The sequence below is a fragment of the Crocodylus porosus genome, unplaced genomic scaffold (assembly GCF_001723895.1).
Source record: "Crocodylus porosus isolate Cpor-Errol unplaced genomic scaffold, CroPor_comp1, whole genome shotgun sequence".
Taxonomy (NCBI): domain Eukaryota; kingdom Metazoa; phylum Chordata; order Crocodylia; family Crocodylidae; genus Crocodylus; species Crocodylus porosus.
In genome coordinates this window covers 12,481,223-12,503,773 of record NW_017728911.1, presented here as the reverse complement: position 1 = coordinate 12,503,773, position 22,551 = coordinate 12,481,223, and the positions used below count along the sequence as shown (strand labels likewise).

Here is a 22,551-nt window from a genome sequence, read left to right as displayed (position 1 = left end):
CTCATATGGCTTGCCATGCAAGTCCCTGATCATGCGGGTGGCTCTTTTCTGGACCCTCTCGAGCTTTAGCACGTCCTTGTTGAAGTGCAACACCCAGGACTGGACGCAGTACTCCAGCTGTGGCTGCACCAATGTTGAGTAAAGCGGAATAATCACTTCTTTGGTTTTACTGGAGATGCATCAATTGCTGCATGCCAGAGTTTTATTGGTCCTAGCAGCTACTGTGTCACATCGCTGGCTCATATTCATGCTGGGGTCTGTTGTTACCCCCAGATCCCTTTCATTTGTAGTACCGGTCAGGTTAGCAATGCACAGCCTATAGGTGTGCTGGGGGTTCTTCCTTCCCAGATGCAGCACTTCGCATTGCTCTGTGTTGAGCCTCATCTGGTTCCATTCTGCCCAACATGCCAGCCTGTCTAGGTCTGTTTTGTCTGCAGCCTATCTGCAAGTGTGCCCACACAACCCCATATCTTGGTGTCGTCTGCAAACTTGGCCAATGGGCTTTTCACCCCCTCATCCAGGGCATTGCTAAAGATGTTGAACTGCTACCTGATACCTTTCTTTTCATGAAATATCCCTTGCCAATCCTGGTACCAGTCAATTGACTAAACTCCAAAGGACAGTTCCTAAAATGGGGATGCCTTATGACTCGTTGGCATACTTGGCAAAGAAATTGCAAAGACCTTGTAAGAATCAGAGTAGTGCTTGGTTACCTGGGATTTTTCATAAGGCATGAAGGTTAAGAATGTCTTGCTAATACTTCCTAAATAAATACCCACCAGAAGGGACTGGGCATACTTCCTCTGCTGCAAAATGTGGTGCCTGAAAAATAACTAGAGATGGTTGATAAAAGAATATGATGCATCAGTAACAGTTTACCTGACCTTTAGATCAAAGCACAGACACATGCTCATCTTTATCTGAAATTGATTAGATTCCCTAAAATCCCTATCCTAAACCATAAATAAGCTTGTGATGATACCAGTCACTGTTGTAACCCACAGTAATCATGCACCAAAATTCCAAGGGCTTGGTAACACCTGTTTGCATTCCTTACCAGTTTCAGTGCAAGTCTCAGCGTCTGGTCACCTGTTACTGAGATCAAAGGCTAAACTGTGTTTCATCTTCATGCACTGAAGTGACAGTTATGCAGTTATGCAGCTGTGTAACTGTGAATTTTGGCACTTACACACAGTTTACATAGCTGCAGTTGCCTACACTTCCCTTCTATGTGTGCTTGGGTAGGTTGTGCTTTGGCTGCAGAAGTACCTAGGCACAATAGAATTGCCTAGGATTGTTCCTGCCAGGGGAGTCCTGAAACTTTAGACATAGAAAAACCCAGCTGCATGGATGTAAATATAAACAGAGGGCCCTCCCACTCTTTAGGTCAGTTCTTAGTAGCTATGGCACTTACCACAACACTTTTCAGCTCTCCTCTTGTGGCTAATGGGAATTTGGGGGGAGGGATAAGGATCAGATTAGTGAATAATTTAGTAAGATGAATCCTGCCCTAGAAATAGATTTGAAGTGCAGAGTTCCTTTCGGTTCTTGACATTCAGTTGAAGTCCTATTTATTTGGTAGTTCTTTCAATTAGTTTGGTATATTGTTACCTGTATTGTTTTTTTTTTTTTGCTTTGAACCATTCTGAATGCATGCATTAATGACATACAGGTACCTATTACATAGCAGAGTGAAAGGACTGATTGTTACCTTATAAATTACTCTGGTTGGCATACAGTACTCTAAATAGCCAACGTGAGGATCTAGCACAATAGATTAAATGTGGGCTAGATAATATTTTTTTCCAAGGCATCTACTTTTTATATTATTTGTTACTTTTTATGTCTTCTCCTATGTGAGCCCCAACAAAAGTTTTCCCTAAACTCATTATGAATTGGGGCTTAATTCCCTCTTCAGGAGTTACCTTAAACAGAAATAGGACCATCCAAGTTATGTTTTGAAAAACTTTCTCCAAAAACAAAAGGCATGGTCCTAAATAATTTAGTTGGGAAGAAAGTAGTTATATGCGGTGTAATATGCTGGTGACACCTTTTAAATCAAACACTAGGAATAATTATTGCTTGAGGTATTGTGTGTAATATTTTACATGAAGGCTGTCTGGCTGCTGTTAACTTGGCCATATGTTTCAATAGTGTCTAGTTTTCTATAGGCAGTTACAAATTTGAAACACCGCAAGTGTTAAATTTGTAGAAATGAAGTGCAGCACCTTGACATGTTATGCCTCTTACAATTAAAACCCCCCCCCCAAAAACCCAACTGTGAGCAGGGAGAAAAATGCATCAAAAGTGTTATGAAAAGCTTGCTTAGGATGTGGGGCTGCTGTTACTATTACTTATAAGAACACCATAGCATGGCATTATCCACAGTTGTATGGGTGGCTTGTCCACTTGATCAGTGTCTCTCAACCTGTGGGTTGTGACCCAAAAGTGGGTTGCAAGAATATGTGAAAGGGTCATGAACAAACTTTAAAAATAGATCAACAAATTTAAAAAAATAGATTCCCCTTTAAAAAAGAAAAATGTGAGAAGCTGTTGCTTTTCCCTTGCAGGCTGGCGGAGTTATAACCTGTAAGGGACTGCTTGGGGGGCTCCCCATGCCCCACACACACCTTGTCCCATTCACTTGGGAGCTGGGGCCTGGGGACAGTGGGTTGGGACTGAGGGGCACTGGGTTGGACTGACCATTGATGTTTACAAATGGGTCCTAGTGCAAAAAAGGTTGAGAACAACTGCACTAGACAAAATCTGTTAATATTGCAATTCCAATAGTTTTAAGACCACAGGACTCTGTAAATTAGTTCATATAAATTCTACTTTGATGGGTTTTCATTACATGTAATGCAAATTTAATGGAAATAATGTTCTGTATCAGCAAATAAATTGTTTTTATAGTTTAAGAATAATTTACAAAACAAGAGGTGTTAAGTTGAATGTTTGATGTTTGAGGGGAGAGGTGGCAAGGTAGCAAGTGATGTAAATTATGACAACAGAATATATTACCTAGTACATGCTATATCGTAATCAGAACACTGAATTTATAGACACCATTAAATTGAGTTCCTGCAGATCTCAAAAGTATATTGACCATTTTAAATAATAGTCTATCTTTGTGGCTGTTTCCTGTCGTCCGCAGTCCCTTGATTCAAAGATAAATTTATCTTCTACAGTTTTTATCTTGCCTTAGTATCTAGATGTTGAGGTAAAAGTATCCACTCAATGGATCCTTTTTCTTTTTCAGTTCTGCTATGACCTCAAAGTTGTGATTTCTGGGCTGTCAACCATGCTTCTCAGCCTGTATACCACCCAGGTCCCCACTCCATGTATGAGCACAGCTTTCATTAATGATGATGGGAATTTCATTTGCCCACTGGAATGCAGTAGCCAGTACACATTTTTGTATTTTTAATGCTACAGAAGCCCCCATGGATGCCTTCTGTTTACTTTTCTGGCTCTGAATCATTGAAGTCAGCAGGAATGTGCTGCCATGGGAATAATATTTGTTAAAGAAAGCTCACCAAGACTATATTAATATGCACTTCAAAATATTGTTTCAGTTAGTATTTTTTTTAAATGATGGAATAATAGAAGTTTCAGGAACATGTAGGTGGCATTTCCACACAATATTACATTTGAAATCAGGTCTGAAATATTGGGGCTAAATGAACTTAATGTCTACTAAACAACAGAATTTCTAATAAATATTTAGAATTGTGCATGTTAAGTATAGCAAAAGAATATTAAAAAGTCTGTCATGTGTACCAATCTAATTAACAAAGCAGCTGTTTATTAAGAGTCAGGAGTTTCACTATATATGAAGTAAATTTATAATTTATAGATCGTGGTCCTTTATGCAAATCTTATTTTGCTTTTGGGATTATGTAGAAGTCAAGGGGCCTGGGCACACAACATATTTACTCTAGGGCTAGGGACAGAAGGTACACACAGCTTAAGTCATCAGAAACTGGTTTAAACATGTAACAGAACAGAAGTTCAGTGCACATAAACCAGTTCGAAAATGGCAGAAACTGGTTAAACTGACTGATAAACCTGGCTGACTGTAGTATCAGACTTAACTGATTTGGGTCAAACTGGTTTATGAAACTTCTGTTCAAATTAAATCACAGTCCCCTAGCATCCCAGTATGCTTTCCAGCCCTGGGCTGTTCTGTGCTGTTTGCTCCAGCTGGGAAAGGAAGGGGAGGCAGGGACAAGAAAAATTAAACAACGGTGTAGGTGTTGAGTCCACCATTTCTATCCCTGCATCACTATTTGTTCTGCGGTGTCTAGCTGTTACTAGTTCCTCTGCCAAGTAGTGGTGAGGTGCTGTGTTAAGTAATCTGGGAGCACTGGTCATCTCTCCACTCTGGTGTAAGGTGCATCAGTGTTCAAAAAATGCACAAATATTTAGATGCCATGAGGGTGTAAAATTGCTTGTGCATCATGTTCACCAGAATTACAGAAATCTTCTGCATTCACACTTTTTCATTTCTCTGGGGAAAAAGAGGCAACACTGGGTCCATAAGAAGCAGAAGCTTTCCAAAGGTACAGTACAGTCTGATATAATGCCATATTCTTAGGCCAGATTCCCATTGATGTTGGTATGTTGATACTTTTAGGACATTGATGTGAGGGTACTACAAGGTTCATTTGCCTTTCTCTTCCATTCTGACTAGGCAGCTGCATGAGTGCAAAGTATTCTCTTGGTTTCCAGCTGGAATTTGAAGTGTTGGTTTTGCCCTTTATTGCTTTAGTCTCAATCAAATCAACTGCCCAAGGATCTGACCCAGCCTCCAGTGGCTTCAATGCAACTTGGAACTGATTCTAAGAGCCTGTTTCCTTCCCTGTGCTATACTAGCTCAATTGCAATCTAAGAAAGTAAAAGAGTTGGAGCTATACTAAATTCTGGCATGTTTCTTTTCTTTAGACCAGTTAATCATTTTGCAAAGTCTAGCCCTTTTTCAAATATGATAGAGTGGTCATTTGATACTAAGTCATGGGTAGACACCTGCTACATAAGATGCTGCTCATAGCTGTTTAATACATTGAAATACATACACTTGTAAGGCTCCCACCCTAGAGTTAGGGTTAGTTTTTAGGGATGTGCATTTCTGAGTGTTCTTTGTCTACAGTGCACAAAGCTAATCAAAGCAGGGTAAACTAGCTTGGGTGGAGTACTGTGCAAATGCAACTGTGCTGTTTCTGGTACCCAAGCTACATAGTACTGACTGTTTTAATTTACTTTGTTCAAAACTGGAATAGTATTTGTTTCATTCAAAAACTGCTCAAAGGATTACAGATCAAAGTTGTTAAACAGCAGTATTGATGTTTGTGTCTGGAAGACTGAGCCCAGGGAAGAGGGGGGGAATTATGAAGCTTATTATCCTTATTAAGAATTATTATTAAAATTATTAAATTATTATTATTTTATGAAGCTGATTTCCTTCATGAAATCCTAGGGGTTGCTATGACCTATTTTTTGAATTCTAGTTTCCTAATTAACTAGTTGTGAACACTACCACTTAATGCACTGATGGCTCCTGCCATTGGAGCTATCTTTACATAATCTCAATAGATTTAGTTAAGAATTCTTCCAGGAGCTGAATTCAACCTGCCAGATTCATTAAAGGATGGGATTAATTTGGTTTAGAGATTTGAGAATAAGAAAGAATCTCCTGTGATCAGAATTACAGTTGCTGCATCATATTTGGCAATTGTATATTGGGAGTATTACAAACATCAATGCAATGTAAAGTATTAGTGGAAGTGAGACAAGAAGAAAGATAACTAAAGCTTATTAAAGGACTGGATTGGACCTGGTTTTTACTTAGCATGAAAGAAGGAAAGTCTTTGAACATTTATGATAATATATCCAAGGCCTGTTTAAAGACTAGACTGAACAAAATTATGCACAGAAAAACTCAAAACTATGCAGGTACTTTGTATAGTTGGGAGACGGGGGTGGGGTTTTTGTACGGGGTGGAGGATTTGTGAAGATGTGCAGGACAGTGGGTGTATGTGTGTGAGATCTGGAGTCCAGTGACGGAGGTCCCCACACACCCTGGCGGGATGCAGGGTACTGTGTGTCAGGAGTGAAGGGCAACAGCAGGGCTGGGAGGCTGTGTCTTGGGAGTGAGGGACAGACATACACAGACACATATACAGACAGTGCCCAGCAGGTAAGTCTGTGGAGGGAAAGGGGTGGTGAGGGAGGGAGTGGGGCAGGAGCAGGTGCTGGGGTGAACGGGGCCCCAGGGGTGGGGCGAGTCGTGGGACGGAGCTGTGGGCATCTTGTCAGGCAGAGGAGGCTCCCTGTTGGTGTACACATCCCTGGGGGAGGCATGGGGACACGTGACCTCAGATCTGTGCACGCAACAGAGGCGTGGGCTGCTCACTGTGGGCTGGGGCTCTGCACTCTGCTGCCTTTGCCCTTGGAACTGTGCATTGACCATGCCACACATTTTCTGCCTGCCTGGTGGCAGGAGGCACAACATGGCATTGCACGGCTTCCTGGGTATGGCAGCAGGGCACAGAGCCGCAGCCCACAGCGGGCAGCCTGCCTTCACCCCGTGCACAAATCTTGGGGGCCACATGCCTCCCCCAGGGGGTGTGTTGTGGCAGGGAGCCCCCCCAAACCCCTGGATGAGCCATCCGCAGCTCTGTTGCATGACCTACCCTAGCCTTGGGTTCCCATTCACCCTAGTGCCTGCCCATACCCCTGTCCCACTCCCTCCCTCATCATGGGGGGGTTGATCTTCCCCCCCACACCCCTCTCCCTCCACAGACTTACTGGCACACATGTAGCATGCAGCCTACGACTGCTCGTGTGTGTCTGTGTCTGTGCGTGCCCCCTCCCTCTCCTTCTCCCTGCTGCAGCTGCTCTGAAGTCCTCTGCATTGCCACCGCTGCCTTGCTGGGCAGACTGCAGGCAGTGGAGCAGAGCCTGGGTGTGGGCTACAAAACCATGTGCATGATTAACGCGTTAAAATTAATGCAAGAACCAATTAATGTGTTAATCATGTGCACTAACTACAATTAATTGACAGCCCTAGTATTAATGTATCACTTATGTATTATGGGATTATCAACCCAGAGACGTATTATTTCAGTAATAATAGGCTATCCTAGCAGTTTAAGTAACTATAATTAAATGTAAAAGAGACCCCTACTTTTCTGTTTTTGGCCAAAATACAAAAATCTTTAGTGCCATAGTAAAATTTGAATAGTAAGGCTATCCATGATATCCTACTTGCAGCTGTTTTAATCTGCATACTGGTTGTAGAATACATAACTTGATTTAAGTTAATCTTCTAACGTTTAATGGTTTTTCCAGGTTGCATGTGTACTTTGCTTAGCTGATAACAATAAATATAAAAACAAATACTCCATGGAATTTCTGACTGTGCAGGTGCTAAATGAATAGTCAAAAAGCTGTGTTTTCCATTGTGCTTTTTTCTTGTGTAAAACCTTTGAGAGATTTAAATACCACTAAATGTAGTTATTGTTAAAGTATGAAATGTTTTGGTCCAGAGTATGCAAGTTAATGTTTTGTAGTGTAGCAAGCACATTAATACATTTAACTTCAGTGAACACATAGAGCAGTTAATATATAATGGTGCAGAATGTTGGCATGAAAATATTGCATAAACAAGTGTCACCGACGGGCCTTCTTGTCCCCTCCAGGGAGCTCTGTTTTCCCGATTGGTAACTATTCCCCTTCCAGACCAGTTTGTCTCTGTGGGTGCTCTTCTCTTGCATCACCAAACCCTGCTCTCACCTGCCACGACTTGGTGTTTCCTTAGTGGGGCGGGGCTAGTGCACGGGTCCCTTGGTGGCCCAGGCTTGGCCTGCCGGTTTCACACGGGGCTCCGCCACCCCTTACACCCCGGCCTCCCGCCACCTCTGAGCTCCGCTTCTCTGATCCGGCTTCGCTGCTTCCGCCAGCTTCTCCCATGGCTTACTTACTCAATCCCACAGACTGTAGGATGCCACTATGCTGCTACCTTTCGGTTGACCTCCTTACCATGACCTACACTGGAGCCTAATCTGCACCCTCTATCGACCCCTCGCCACAAGCCCTCCACCCGGTGCGGCTCTTCCCCTGTGTCGTCACTAACTATATCGCTATCCCTCCACCAGATCCTAAGTAGCCTGGGACAGGATGGGAAGGGATTCCGCCCTCAGTAGCCCTCCAGTTGTCCCACTCCTGATCCTTGACCCGACGTCCCTGGGTCTTGGCGGCGTTCCCACCCCGATCTCCCTTCAGCCCAGGGATTCTCGGTCTTCTGCCCCTCTTCAGTGAGTCCTGCACCCACCATTGCAGAACTTACTTCAGAGTCCCTGAACTCTTCTTGGATTGTCCCGATCCTTCATCGCTCACCTGATCTGTCGCTCCTCGCACGATCGGACATCGTCCCCGTTGTCGGGCTCTCGATCAGGGTTGCCCCCTCCTCCAGGGCTCCAGCTCAGCGGGCTCTGTCCCCGGGGTCCTCTGCCGGTGCTTTCCCATCGCGCCGCACAATCCCCAAGCCATCCGCCCGTCCTTCTGGTAAGTTTTCCCGGCTTCTTCGGATCCCGGGACAACAAGAAATCTTTCTAGCCACGTATTTGTAGTTAGTTCATTGGGTAGTTTCATTATTTAAACTTTGATTTATAATTACAAGTGGAATGAGCAAATTATGGGAGTCTCAGAAGTCGTCTTAATTTTTTTGGACCACATTTGATATTAATATGTATGCATCCCTTTGACTTATGGCATAGTTTTATTTGCATACTTGAGCTTGGAATTTGAACCAAAATGGGTATTTATTTAGGTTTATTTCCATGTCTATTTTAGCTCTTTGCTTTATAGTAATGAAAAATTCAATTCACATCAACTTTATTTTACTAAATATTGAATTGCTTATGTAACCACATACTAATAATCGGTACTAATGACAAGCTACCTATGTGTTTCTACCTACTTTCTCCGCAGATGTCTATGAAGGTAGGGGAGGTAAAGTTTGCTGTTGACTTGAGTGAGAACAAGATTTCATTCAGAATTAAAATTATTGATTTAAAATATATTATTTAGTTTGCAGAGTCTGGTACACAGAAGATAAGAAATGCCTATTTTGGTTTGACCAGAAACCCCTAATTTTGTTTCCTCATTCATAAACATGATGATAATCTTGAATTACATGATTCTATAGTATCATCTTAGAAATCCCCCTGATGGATTTGAGGTGTGGTCACAAAAAACTAGATCAATCTTTCTGTTCCCTTCTAAGGAGTAAGAACTCTGTGTTCTACTCCAAGAACAGGAGATAAACCATTGCCAGTGTTTCCAACTCCTGAAAACAAATTAAACTGGCAAACCTCAAAAATTCACACAATGTCCCCAGGGGTTATCAACTAGATTGGATGAGCAGCAGAGTGGTTGGGAGAGATCCAGTCTGCCTTGTACCCCACTGCAAAACAACTGATTATCTGTTCCCATTGTTCCTAAAACAATGCATGTTGCAGCTGCTTCTGCAGGAGCTGGGCATACACCCAGCTTTGCATTAGAACGTTCATATTTTTATAATAATAATTATTATACCCAAAATACATCTGACAATGCAAGAGAAACTGAGACTTCAGAAGTCTGTATCTGTGGATGTAACTGAACTGAACATAACTTTGAACACGATTTTATGGGACAAGGAAAGGGCGTTCTTTGGCCCCAGGGTTTTCTTTCTGCCAAATTTGCAATGTCTGTGGGGAAAAAAGGGATTATCTGCAAAAAAGTTGCAGGAGTCATATATAATGGAAAGTCAGGACATCCTAAGTTTAGAGATTGTTCTCCATTTTGTACAAAATGTATACTTTATGCACATTCCCTGTGTGTGTGTGTGTGTGTGTGTGTGTGTGTGTCTGTATGTATGTGTGTGTGTGTGTGTATATATATATATATAGAGAGAGAGAGAGAGAGAGAGAGAGAGAGAGATTAACTGTGACATTGCTGAAATATAACAAATGGATTCTCTCTTGCAACTATTGCTACCATACCAGCTCACTGCTCCATCTTCCCTGGACTGTCACCTGCATTGAAAAGTCTTAATAAAGCTACCAAAAAAATCATATTCTGCCAAAATATTTTACCTCCTTGCCTTCAGAATGGGATTCTTACCTATACCAAAAATTTGCTCTGCCCAAGTCACAGGTCACATGTACATCAGCATCATACTGTGTGATTAAAAAGTTACAGCTTTAAACTTTTATGTCATATCACTAAAGCAGTGCTATATGTCATGGGGTCAGAATATCCCACTTCCTGGTAGATACCAGCACTTGCTTTTAACATGACAAGCTGTAGTATAACTTAAATGTTGGTGCCATGGACAGCATGGCGGGGAACAGGAAAGTAAGCACTTTTCTCCTTGTGCAGGGATGCTGTGGTGGTGGCGGCAGTGTGGGCTTCCTTGGTGGCCCCCTCTGAATCAGCACCTGGTGATGGTGCCTTTCTCCCTCCAATCCCCCCACCCCAACCTCAGTTATGCTACTTACTACAAAGGTCTTTGAGGTCTTGGTCTTGACCCCAGGATAGAAGCCCAAAGGTAGTTCTGATACATTTTTACCCTTACACCATTAAATAAATCAACTCTACCTGTATGGGGAATCCCCAGTAAAATACTTCAGAACATTGCTAAAAGTGTTCCTTTTCAACTTACATAATAAATGCATGTCATGCCTGGATATGTTGCGTTTGTCCTCAGAGAAATATTTTCTCCCAGGACAAAGTGCTGTCATTCAGACATCCATGTCTGTTGTCCTGGGACAAACCCTAAAAAAGTTTAATGGGATAAGAAGTGTTAACAGTTTGTCCAGGGACATCTTGAAGTGCATATGAATGGTTTTCTCAGGACTGCATCACTGAATCAGTGGCAGAAAAGTGAAAGTGCATTCAGCTACTCACTAAACCCAGGTTGGAAGGACAATTTCATAGATTTCATAGACATTAGGGCTAGAAGGGACCTCGGGAGATCATTGAGTCCAGCCCCCTGCCCAAAGGGCAGGAAGTCAGCTGGGGTCATAGGATCCCAGCAAGATAAGCATCCAATTTACTGTTGAATCCCAGCAAGATAAGCATCCAATTTACTCTTGAGTAAATGTTTTTACAATCCTGGGACTTTATATTTCAGGACAAACACAGGCACAACTGGCCTTGGGACAAATGCAGAATCTGTTTCTAGCCATAGTGTGGTGGTGGGAATTTGCCATCCTTATGATTAACTTGAGGTAGCTGCCAGTGGTTGCTCCCAGAGAGTTTGACAACTGAGTGGTTGTGCACAGGATTGCAGCAGCTCCCTCAGCCTGCTGGGTCTGGTGCAGGTGAGAGGATCAAGTGCTGAACATGCTATTCTTTCCATTTCAGCAACTCCGGATAAGGGGACAATGGCCTCTTTCTTTGTCTCTCCCTTCCCTTTTCTGTTCAATGTGCAAAGTAAGACCTGCAAATTTTAGTCCTTTGGGGTATTTTCAGTTTCTGAAGGTACGCTTTATAAAATATGCCTTGTCCCCCTTCATCCCTACCCTTGCCATGTGTGATTAAGGCTCCCTACGGTGATTTAAGGACTAACCCTTAAATCGGTTAGTGTCTTAGCTGTCAGGTCACTGCCTAGTAAATGTCGGTCACTTGAATAAGGAGACATCCTGTAGGCGTCTTTTTCTTGGGGTACAACAAAAGGCTTTCATAATTCCAAATAAGTAATGGCATAATTTAAGGCCAGGGTTATTCTTATAACAAAGTTAGGTCCACAGCTGTTTATGTCTAAACAACTGAGCTACACGACATGAGTGACTGGACATTTTAGCTTGTTGAGAGAGCTTTTTGATGGACACTACTGAATAGCAAATAAATAGGAGGGCATGTTAGATATCAAAATATGTTAGGATTACTTTCCATCTACTGTTGGTTTATTGATTTGTACTTGAAGACCACTGTAAAACTAGTCCAGTGATGTAAAAAAATCTTATTTTAACACTTCTCATTTGGCACTGAACATATTTATAAAATACTACAGGAATACTCAACCCCAGGCCCACAGAGCTGTATCGTCTGGCCTGTGGGGCTTCTTGTGGTGCTGGATATTCAGTGGCAAGGGAACAGGGACAGCATTAATTGCCACTCCCCTGCTGCTAAATTTCTGGACACTGGGAGTCCCGCAGGCTGAATAACATGGCTCTGTTTCCTGGAATGGGATGTGAGGTGGCATGAAACTGATCCAGCCAGTATGAGGCTGATCCTATCAGCATGGAGCAGCATGGGGTCAATTGGAGTGGTGCTTAGTGAAGTGACATGGGGCCTATCAGGGCAGGGCCTGGCAAATACAGGTGGCAGTGCCTGATCCATCCTGTGGATCAACCTCACACCACTCATCCATCCAGTGTGGCCAAAAAGTTGAGCACCACCGTAGCAAGGCATTAATGTGCCTGCTTCTTTAAGGGCAGAAGCAGCCTGGACAGAAAGCCCTACAGACTAGGCAGAGCGCCACAGCTGCAGGTTGGCTGAACAACAGCTTTAAGGGTTAATTGGCCAGTACCTGCAAGTAGTGAAATGACTGGAAGGAGGCAGGGGAAGGTCAGAGCCATGTAATACACCTTTGTCATTAGGGTATTAAAGGGGCAGCCTCCCACCTAATAACAACTTCTTTTGTTACAACAAAGGTGTGGCAGACAAATCATATGCCCTAGACAGGTGGGCAGACTGACATTGTAACTGGCCTTGAGATGGCCCCCTGGTAGAACCACTGATTTAGTACATCATATGATTTATTAGGTTAGGTACAGACGTTAAAAAATCCTGTGGCGGAAATGATCTAAGTTACATGGTTTTATGTAAGCAGCATAGTTTATGTCGGTAGGGAACAGAACATGCATTCACCCTCTGGTGGGGGTGCAAAACTGAGACTGTATTCTGCCATTTTTAAACCAATCTATATGTGCCAAACTTCTATTACAGGTGTAGACTGGTTTCCAATCACTTACACTGGTAAAAGTGTAATGCTTTAGTGTCTGGTAAAAGAATGAGTTTCAGAACTTGCTGTGAATGTGTCAGAAAGAATTTGGTCTGGAAAGCAGATCCAAATTTCAACACAAACAGGCTTTGCTTGCTACTTACAGTACTTCCTATTTTCAGCTGTATTGGAAATAGAATAATCTTGCAACATTCTAGCTTCCAGTACCAGCACTCTGGGAACCAGTTTCTTGCCTTGAGAATATTATTAGTCAGGGTTTTTTAGTATTGATATAAAACTGGTACCTTTTTGGTGATTCTTTTGATTTGATTTCAGGTGCTTCTGTCAGGACTGATTGGTGTTGTCTCATGGAAAAGACCCCTCTCGCTTGTGGTAAGTGACAGTACTTTCTTGGTCCTGTCATGCAACATGTAGCTCCATAATGTGTCGGAGTTGTTAACCATATGAGACAAATATACATCTTGGTGATTTTGATTCATAGGAATTTGTGTTAAAACTTTTAAGTGGTTTTGTATTTGTGTGTTTCATTTACTGAATTGTCACTTTGTGTTTCAAAGTGAAGCTCAGTTAAAGCCATTGAGTTGGTCCAGGTTTTGCACGGAAATCAGGTGAACTGCACATTTCATATTCAGTGCTTGTCCATGACTAAGCTCAATTTTGCTCAAGTTTAGTGAAATGTAATCTACAACCAAACTTGGAGCTAAGTAATATTTTGGAATGTGTTTTGAATATTTCACAGGTGTTGCACATACTAGCCTGAGAATTTATAAAATAACTTTGGGAACTTTGAGAAACGTTATCAGAATATTGGTATGTTTTTGTTGCAAAATTTGTTTTGTTGATATTATAAATTATGTTTAAATATGACTTTAGAGAACCTACTGGAAGCTCTAGGTGTTGTTTGTCTTGCTTATTTAATGTTTCCAGTGAGTAAACTGTTATACTAGCATTATTCTAAAAGTGATGTTGTTATGCTGGATATTGCTTATGAACTGAATGATTCTCATCAGTTATGTGCGTTAGAGAACCAGTGAGCAGATGTGGGAGAGCTTTATCACAAATAATTCACTATAAAGAAAGAAACTTCAGCGAAACAGGACCATGTTGCATATTCCTGCCAGGGTGTATACTATAATAAATAATGTCAAATGCTATGAGCAGGGAACATAACATGTTTGAAACACATTCTTTTTACAATTTTCCCCATTTAATTGACAAATGGTATAGATTTAATGAATGTGTAGCTTTTGTCATGTAAAAATATAATACAAGTCACTAAATAAAGACTTCCACAAAGGTTTCTATATTGTATTTTATATATAAGGTTTGAAAAGGAGGCATCTATGAAATATTAAATAGTTCACTTTTTAGATCCTTCAGCTTATAATTCAGCAAGTCTAGTTTTTCTGATGAGTTGAAAAGGCATTTAGTAGTCTACACTTAATCCAAAATGGATAGTACATGAAGCTGAATAATTGACCATATTTTGGCTTCTCAAGCAGAATGTTGCTTATACTAAGTTTGATATCCTGTCAAGAAAAGAGGAACCAAAGTGATACATGAAGTCTCTCCACTAACTGTATGTAGAAATTCATTTTGGGAAAATGAGCAAATTAAAGCAAAATCTTGAAAAATCTGATGTTAGGGTACAACGCTATGCTATAAAAACAAAATAAGGATGATTTCATAGACATTTGGGCTGGAAGGGGCCCTGGAGGATTATTGAGCTCAGGCCCGTACCTCAGGGGCAGGAAGTCAGCAGGGATCATAGGATCCCAGCAAGATAAGCATCCAAATGTGTCTTGAAACCATTCAGAGTGGATGCTTGAACTGCCTCTGGTGGCAGTCTATTCCAAACTTTGGGGGCTCAGACAGTGAAGAAGTTCTTTCTTATGTCCAGCCTGAATCAGCTGTGGTGGAGTTTGTGAGAAAGACACGCTCATATTTCAGCCCTAGTAATGTCATGGTTATGGCACTTGCCCAGGAACTGAGACGCAGGTTAGAAATAGACATTGATGAATGAAGCAGATCAACTATGCTGTGATGTGTTGTGGCACAGCTGATCTACTTAATTGGGTGAAATGCACATCACTCCTTGTCCTGTGCTTGGTGGTGTGGGACAAGATGCAATGTAATCTAGGAGCCCAATTTAGCCAGACCTCTCCATCCTCTGGTTGCAGGAGTGAATCTGGCAAAGGAGGAAACAACGGGGCTTTTGACCATTGCAGGGGGCAGGGGACAGGTCTCACTGACCAAGGAAAGCAGGTCACTTCCTCACTTACCCAGAGTTATTTCTGTGATTTGTGGGGACAGGTCTGGCTGAGTAGGGAACCCCAGCTTCTCTGCTTATGGAGAGGCACCCTGAAATTTCCCAAGTTGCCTCTCCGTAACCAGGTAAGGCAAGCAGGTGCTCCAGAGCCTATATTCTGTACTATCTTTTTATTAGCATTGCAGGTATAAAAGGTTTTATGTCTCTGTTTATTATTTGTGTGTCCATAACTCATATAAGTGTAGGGAAATATCTTTTAATACTCATAATATGTATGCCGAGATATAAAATCTGTTGCTATGAATCAAGAAAATATTTTTTTATTCAATATTAAGGAAACTTATCTTGGCTTTTTCTTGTTCTGCTTACACTGAATACGGATTTCATTTTTGTGTCTCTCTGCTCCTCTACTGAGTGCAATACATTCTGAGTACAGTTAAGTCTGAGGCCTCTGCAACATGTTCATGTAAAGGTGCCAGGGGATCTGATTCCTGATCCCAACTGTCATGCCTCCTGCCATGACACATGTGTTGGAGATATAATGATCCCAGGCTCCCCCTGCACTGGCAAATGGAAAGCTAGTTTCTCACAGGTTCAGGCTTGAGGCAACTGTTGATTCTGACCATAGGATGCCATTGGGTCTGGAACCTGCCCCAGTGTGTTCTGAGGCCAACAATCCACTGATTGTGATGCATACCGGTCACACGTTCAATTTAAGGAAGCATACAAGCTATCCATAAGATCTATAGAACAGTTTTATGACTGGTTTGCCATTTTATGGCACCTTAAATTCAGTGCACATGTAGCACCCTTGCCATTTACATTGCAAGTAATACATCAATCACAGCATAAATGTAACATATACAGGGGAACAAAACCAGATATCAAGCACTTTTTCATATTTTGGCCAACATTTTTTGTTTAATTTTCACTGATGCTTTGCTGACTGGTATCAAGGTAAGAAGGTACCTTAAAACGATATTTTCTCTATGTTAACTAGTTTTTCTTCTTAGAACCAGGGAGAAATACTTATTAACGTGCACCTAAGCATTTGCTGTTGCATATACATTTTGTTCTGTTCTGTTCCCTTTTGTTATTACTGTTCTGTTATTACTGTTTCTCCTATCCCTTTGGCTTAGCACTGTAGATACTATTCCCAACAATGTAACAACTTGCTGCTCATTTGTAAGAAATTTTGTTTTCTTGTTCCTTATATGCAGTACCAGCAAAGTGTGTAAATTACAGTAACCTTTGACGCTGCTTCTAGAAAGTCTGGTGGGTTTTCTCCCAAAACCTCAGAATTTTTTTTTTTAACTTTATAATGATAACAGCTTGTGCAAATTCAAGGTTAATGTAATTAACATAAATGTACTGGTGCTCATAATTTATTTAGAAATTCATTGTAAATTCTCTTTGGGGACTCGCTGTAGTCAAGATCATGGCCATCATCAAAATGAGCATACCTTTCTTAGTAGATTGTATTAAAAGTACAGCCTTCATATTTTAAGCACTTAAAAGGAGTGAAATAATAGGTATTATTATTCAGTAGAATTCTGTTCTAATAAAGGAATTTGAGCTTTTTATTAAAAAAAATGGAAAATAGATTTATCATGAGGGTAATATTTTTCTTTCAAGTCAATGGCTTGTTAAATGTTCATAGGAAGAAATAACCTAAATAGGAAACTGAGATGGAATACTTATTAAAGTCTAGAGTGGGAAATTCAAAGATAAAAAAGCAAAAAGAAGTTCCTTGTCAAAACCAGATTTATTGAATTATTTTTCTTTATAGGTTGAAACTGTTGTGAATGTCAGTTTACTTAAGGGCAAGGCCAGCTGCTTCAAGTTTGTATCTACTGCCTTCTAGATAATATATAGTAGGTCATGCCAAATTGTTGGCAACAGCAGAATGGGTAGGATATTGACCTGTAATGTTGTCCAAACAGCATATCCATTTATTCTGTTTTTTACTGATTATGCTAAACAGTTTGGATTTTATGTTGTATCAAAAGAGAATCCTAATTTTTATATGAGAATACGTGCATTTCATAATCGTGTTCAATTTGTCGTGCAATTAGTAATGTATTTGCAACAACTTTACAGGATCCAAAAAAAGCCTTTGGGGACAGCTTACCTTGTAGCATTATGTTTAATAATATTTGTAAACATGAAGTACAAAAGCTTTGGGATTTCAAAATCACATTTAATAAGTTGTCTTGATGATGATATTTTCCCCCCTCTTTATATGCTCACTAATAAGGAATCATAATATTTTTAGTGTGCAAAACAAGGTGGTATCAAATGCAGACATAGACCAGACACAGACCAGAATATTATTATCCTTTATATCTTCTTTATTCTAGAAGAACAAAGGCATATGGATTGCTATTTTTACTATAACAATGAAATACAAATGTATTTTGGTGATATTTAGACAATTACAGCATTTATAACAAATTATTACTATAAATAATTGTGGGAAATCTGGGTATAGTTGAAATTATTAATTTTAAGTATAGCATATTTTAATCTTGTCAAGTATGAGTGAGTTTAATTTATAGCTGCATTATGGTATATTGAATACATAATATTGCAGCATGAATCAAATTAATTGGTAGTCTTTAAACAAAAAGATGGTTGTTACTGATGTACATTATTAATACCAAAACTGAACTGTACTTAGTTACCTACTAGTTTTATGGTTCTAGGTATCAGAAGATTTTTTTTGTCCAAAATCAGTCCTGCTTTAACTTTGTGGACAAGGGATGAATTTGACCCATGACAGGAAAGAAATAGGAAAAATGAAATTATTTTCTTACTTAAAAATCTTTTAAGCACATATTTTACTGTTACTTACCAATATACTGGGATGAGAGGCTTTGGGATTTTGATTTTCTTATACCTCTTTTATTTTTGGTCTACACTGAGAATAATTTATGGGGGTATAATTTCATTTATTAATCATAATTATATTTTTACACTGGGCACTTTTTTGGCAATTTATTATTTAAGAAAATAGTAAATATGATTAATGGAAGTTATTTTATAAATGCATTTCGTTTCTTTGCCGGCTATAATTAGACGTTTAAAAGAATGTATTATGTTCTGTAGCACATCTGCATGGAACATGGTATTTTTGAAGATTGAAGATTGAATCAATCTTTCAGATCTGTTAATTAATTGTTTAGGTGTTTAGTAGTATTAGCTATTTTCCGAACAGTTTTCCAAAATGTTTGCAACGTGCTAAATGTCCATTTGGACCTGTTGGGATTATCTTCTAGGTCATCTGGCCAGTTAACATATTTTTTACTAAGACATGGTGTCAAAGCCCACTCAGGACTGAGGGTGCCAGCTTTTACCTTGTTATGCAGGGAGCAAAACCAATCAGTTTCCCCCAAGAGGTATTAACAGAGCTGTAGGTCCCTGTTCTGGGATGTTCCCAGTCTGGGGAAGCCCAGGGAATCTTTTCCCACTACTTCTTTCCTTCTGTGAGCAGGAGTAGAGCAACCACAGCTTCCCACACTTTCCCCAGACCAGCTTGTCTTAGCTTGCCTGCGAGAATGTTGTAGGAGACTCTGTCAAAAGCCTTGCTAAAATCAAGGTATACCACATCCACTGGTCTCCCCACATTCACAAGAGCTAGTCATCTCATCATAGAAGGCAATCAACTTGGTCAGGGATGACTTGTCCCTGGTGAATCCACGCTGACTGTTCCTAATCACCTTTTTCTCTTCCAAGTGCTTAGAAATGGATTCCTTGAGGATCTGCTCCATGATTTTTTCATGGACTGAGGTGAGTCTGACTGGTTTGCAGTTCCCTAGATCCTCCTTTTTCTCTTTCTTAAATATGTACGCTATGTTTGCCCTTTTCCAATCATCCGGGACCTCCCCTGATCACCATGCGTTTTCAAAGATGATGGCCAATGGCTCTGCAATCACATCAGTCAACTCCCTCAGCACCCTCAGGTGCATCCCATCTGGCCCCATGGACTTGTATACATCCAGCTTTTCTAAGTAGTTCCTAGCCTGTTCTTTCACCGGTGAGGGCTATGTATCTCCTCCCCAAACTGTGCTGCCAGGTACAGTAGTCTGGGAACTGACCTTGCCTGTGACAATTGAGGCAAAAAAGGCATTGAGCACTTCAGCCTTTTCTGCATCCTCTGTTACAAGGTTGCTTCCCCCATTCGGTAAGGGGCCCTTTTGCTACTGACATACTTGTAGAAACCCTTTTTGTTACCCTTCATATTCTTTGCTAGCTGCAACTCCAATTGTGCTTTGGCTTTCCTGACTTCATCCCTGCATGCAAAAGCAATGCTCTTATATTCTTCCCTAGATATTTGTCCAAGTTTCCTTTCTTACAAGCTTCATTTTTTGACTTAGTTTACTGAAGAATTCTCTGCTAAGCCAAGCTGGTCTTCTGCCACACTTGCTAGTCTTCCTGTTCTTGTACTCTCAGTAAGACTTCTTTTAAAATACAGCCAGCTCTTCTGGACACCTCTTCCCCTCAGACTGGCTTCCCAGTGGATCCTGCCCATGAGTTCCTTGAGTGAGTTGAAGTCTGCTTTTCTGAAGTCCAGGGTCCTTACTTTGCTGCTCTCCATTCTTACTTTGCTCAAGATTCAGAACTCTATCATCTTGTGGTCACTGCTACCCAAGTTGCCATCTAGTGCTCTGAAACTCCCGTGGCTCTGCAAAGACATTCGAGAATGCCTGAGGGCCAAAAGGGAGGCATACACCTGGTGGAAGAGAGAGGCCATCACCAAGGAGGATTACTCCTTGGCCTGTGAGTATAGGAGGGCCATTAGGAAGGCCAAGGCAGGGCTGGAGCTCAGGCTAGCAACCAGGATTAAGGACAACAACAAGTCCTTCTTCAAATACACTGGGAGTAAGAAGAGAGCCCCGCGTAATGTAGGGCCCCTGTTAGACTCAAATGGTAATCTTGTGGCTACCTCAGATGAGAGCCAAAATTTTTAACAAGTTCTTTGCCTCTGTTTTTTTGGACAGGACCAGGACAGCTCTCCTACAACAGATAGGGGCAATCTTGGGGATAGCACTGCCAGGCCTCGGGTCTGCACAGAAGTAGTTATGGATCTTCTGGAAGGGTTGGATGTTTTTAAATCTGTGGGCCCTGATGCCCTCCACCCACAGATATTGAGAGAGCTGGTGGGGGGTCATTGCTGTGCTCCTGGCCTGGCTGTACGAGTGATCATGGTCCACAGGTCAGTTGCCTGGAGATTGGAAACTAGCTAATGTGGTCCCCATTTATAAGACAGGGAGAAAGGAGGACCCAGGAAACTATTGGCCCATAAGCCTCACATCGGTCTTGGGGGAAATCCTTGAAAAAATTATCAAGGATTACATCTGTGAGGGGCCAGCAGGGAGATCGTGCCCAGAGGAAATCAACATGGGTTCATCAAAGGCAAGTCTTCCCAGACCAACCTGATGGCTTTTTATGACCAGGTAACTAAATCCCTGGATGATGGTGTCACCATTGACTTAGTCTTTCTAGATTTTAAGAAGGCCTTTGACACTGTCTCTTACCCCATTTTCATTAATAAATTGAGCTACTGTGGCACTGATGCCTACACAGTTGGATGGGTCAGAAATTGGCTGATGGGGCACACCCAGAGAGTGGTGGTGGATGGGTTGTACTCGACCTGGCGGGATGTGACTAGTGGGGTCCCCCAGGGCTTGGTCCTGGGGCCGATGACACCAAGATGTGGGGACAGGTAGGCATGCTCAAAGGGAGAGAGAGGCTGCAATTTGATTTAGACAGACTACAGAAGTGGGCGGATGGCAATAGGATGGGCTTCAGTGTAGATAAATGCAGGGTGCTGCATCTTGGGAGAAGGAATTCACAGCATACATACAAGCTGGGGAGCTCCCCCCTTGAGAGCACAGAGGTGGAAAGGGATCTTGGAGTCATTATTGACTCCAAGATGAACATGAGCTGCCAATGCCAGACCACAGCCAGCAAAGGCAACCGCACCTTTTCGTGCATCCAAAGATGCATCTCAAGCCGGTCCAGAGAGGTGATACTCCCCCTCTACACTACATTGGTCTGGCCTCAATTGGAGTACTGCGTCCAGTTTTGGGCGCCACACTTTAAGAAGGATGTGGCCTGTCTTGAGAGGGTTCAGAGGAAGGCAACCCGCTTGGTTGGAGGGCAACACGGCAGGCCCTATGAGGAGAGGCTGAGGGACCTGAAGCTGTTCAGCATCAGTAAATGGAAGCTGAGGGGGGATTTGGTGGATGCCTACAAACTCATTAGGGGAGATTAGCAGCAAATAGGAAGGGTCCTATTCCCCCCCAGCAGCGCCTGGGGTGATGAGGAACAATGGCCAGAGCTGCTGGAGAATAGGTACAGGTTGGAGATTAGGAGGCACTCTTTCACTGTTAGGGTGGCTAGGATCTGCAACCAACTTCCTAGGGAAATGGTTCTTGCTCCTATCTTGAGTAAATTCAAAAAGAGGTTGGATGAACACCTGTCTGGGGTCATGTGATCCCAGTGTTTGCTCCAGCCAGTGGAGCATATTTAGGTCCCTTCTCACCCCTAACTACTACAAAACTATGACACAGGTCAGGTTGGGAGATGGCTCACTCCTTCCCCCGCAGAAATGAGAAACGAGTCTCCAACCACCACCACCTGTTGCTGTTTCTTGTTGGCTATCTTCTTGATCCTTCCCACCTTGATGAGGCCTGGTTTGTCTTCCTCCACTGATGGAACATGCTCCTCCCTCTCTGCTGATAGGACTGCATATCTGTTCTCCAAGTGAAGCACTGCAGGTGGAGGTGAAGATCTCTGCTTGCTGCCAAAAGTCACAAACTTCTAGCTTCCACCCTCTTGGGTGTCCAGATCCTCTCTCTCCTATATTGCCACGTCTGGCATTTCTTCCTCCACAGTCCTGGAGGTCTCCTCCAGGATGGATACACTGTTGGTACCCTGCTCTGTGCATTTAGTCGATGCACGGTGTTGACAGCATCTGATGAAGTGAGCTTGTGCTCATGAAAGCTTATGCTGTACATGTGTGATTTAGTTACTCTAAAGTGCAGATCTACCCTGTCTTTCACCTGAATTCAGATAAATATGTCTAACTATGTCTCACTTATTTGTAACCAGTGTCATTTTCATAGTTTCTAGGGTTGGAAGGGACCTGAGTAGATCATCTAGTCCAACCCCCTGCCATGGCAGGAAAGAGTATTGGGGTCAGACGACCCCAGCAAGGTGTTCATCTAACCTCCTCTTAAAAACCCCCAGGGTAGGAGCCTGC

General features: G+C 41.9%; 1 protein-coding gene across 1 annotated transcript in view; it reads left to right on the top strand.

The window, feature by feature from the left end:
- FAM189A1 (family with sequence similarity 189 member A1) overlaps positions 1-22,551 on the top strand; it is a 431,966-nt gene that overhangs the window by 141,944 nt on the left and 267,471 nt on the right. The window contains exon 2 of the mRNA XM_019533445.1: positions 13,331-13,387. Within this exon, the coding sequence (XP_019388990.1) occupies positions 13,331-13,387 (57 nt within the window). The remainder of the gene's footprint in view (positions 1-13,330; positions 13,388-22,551) is intronic.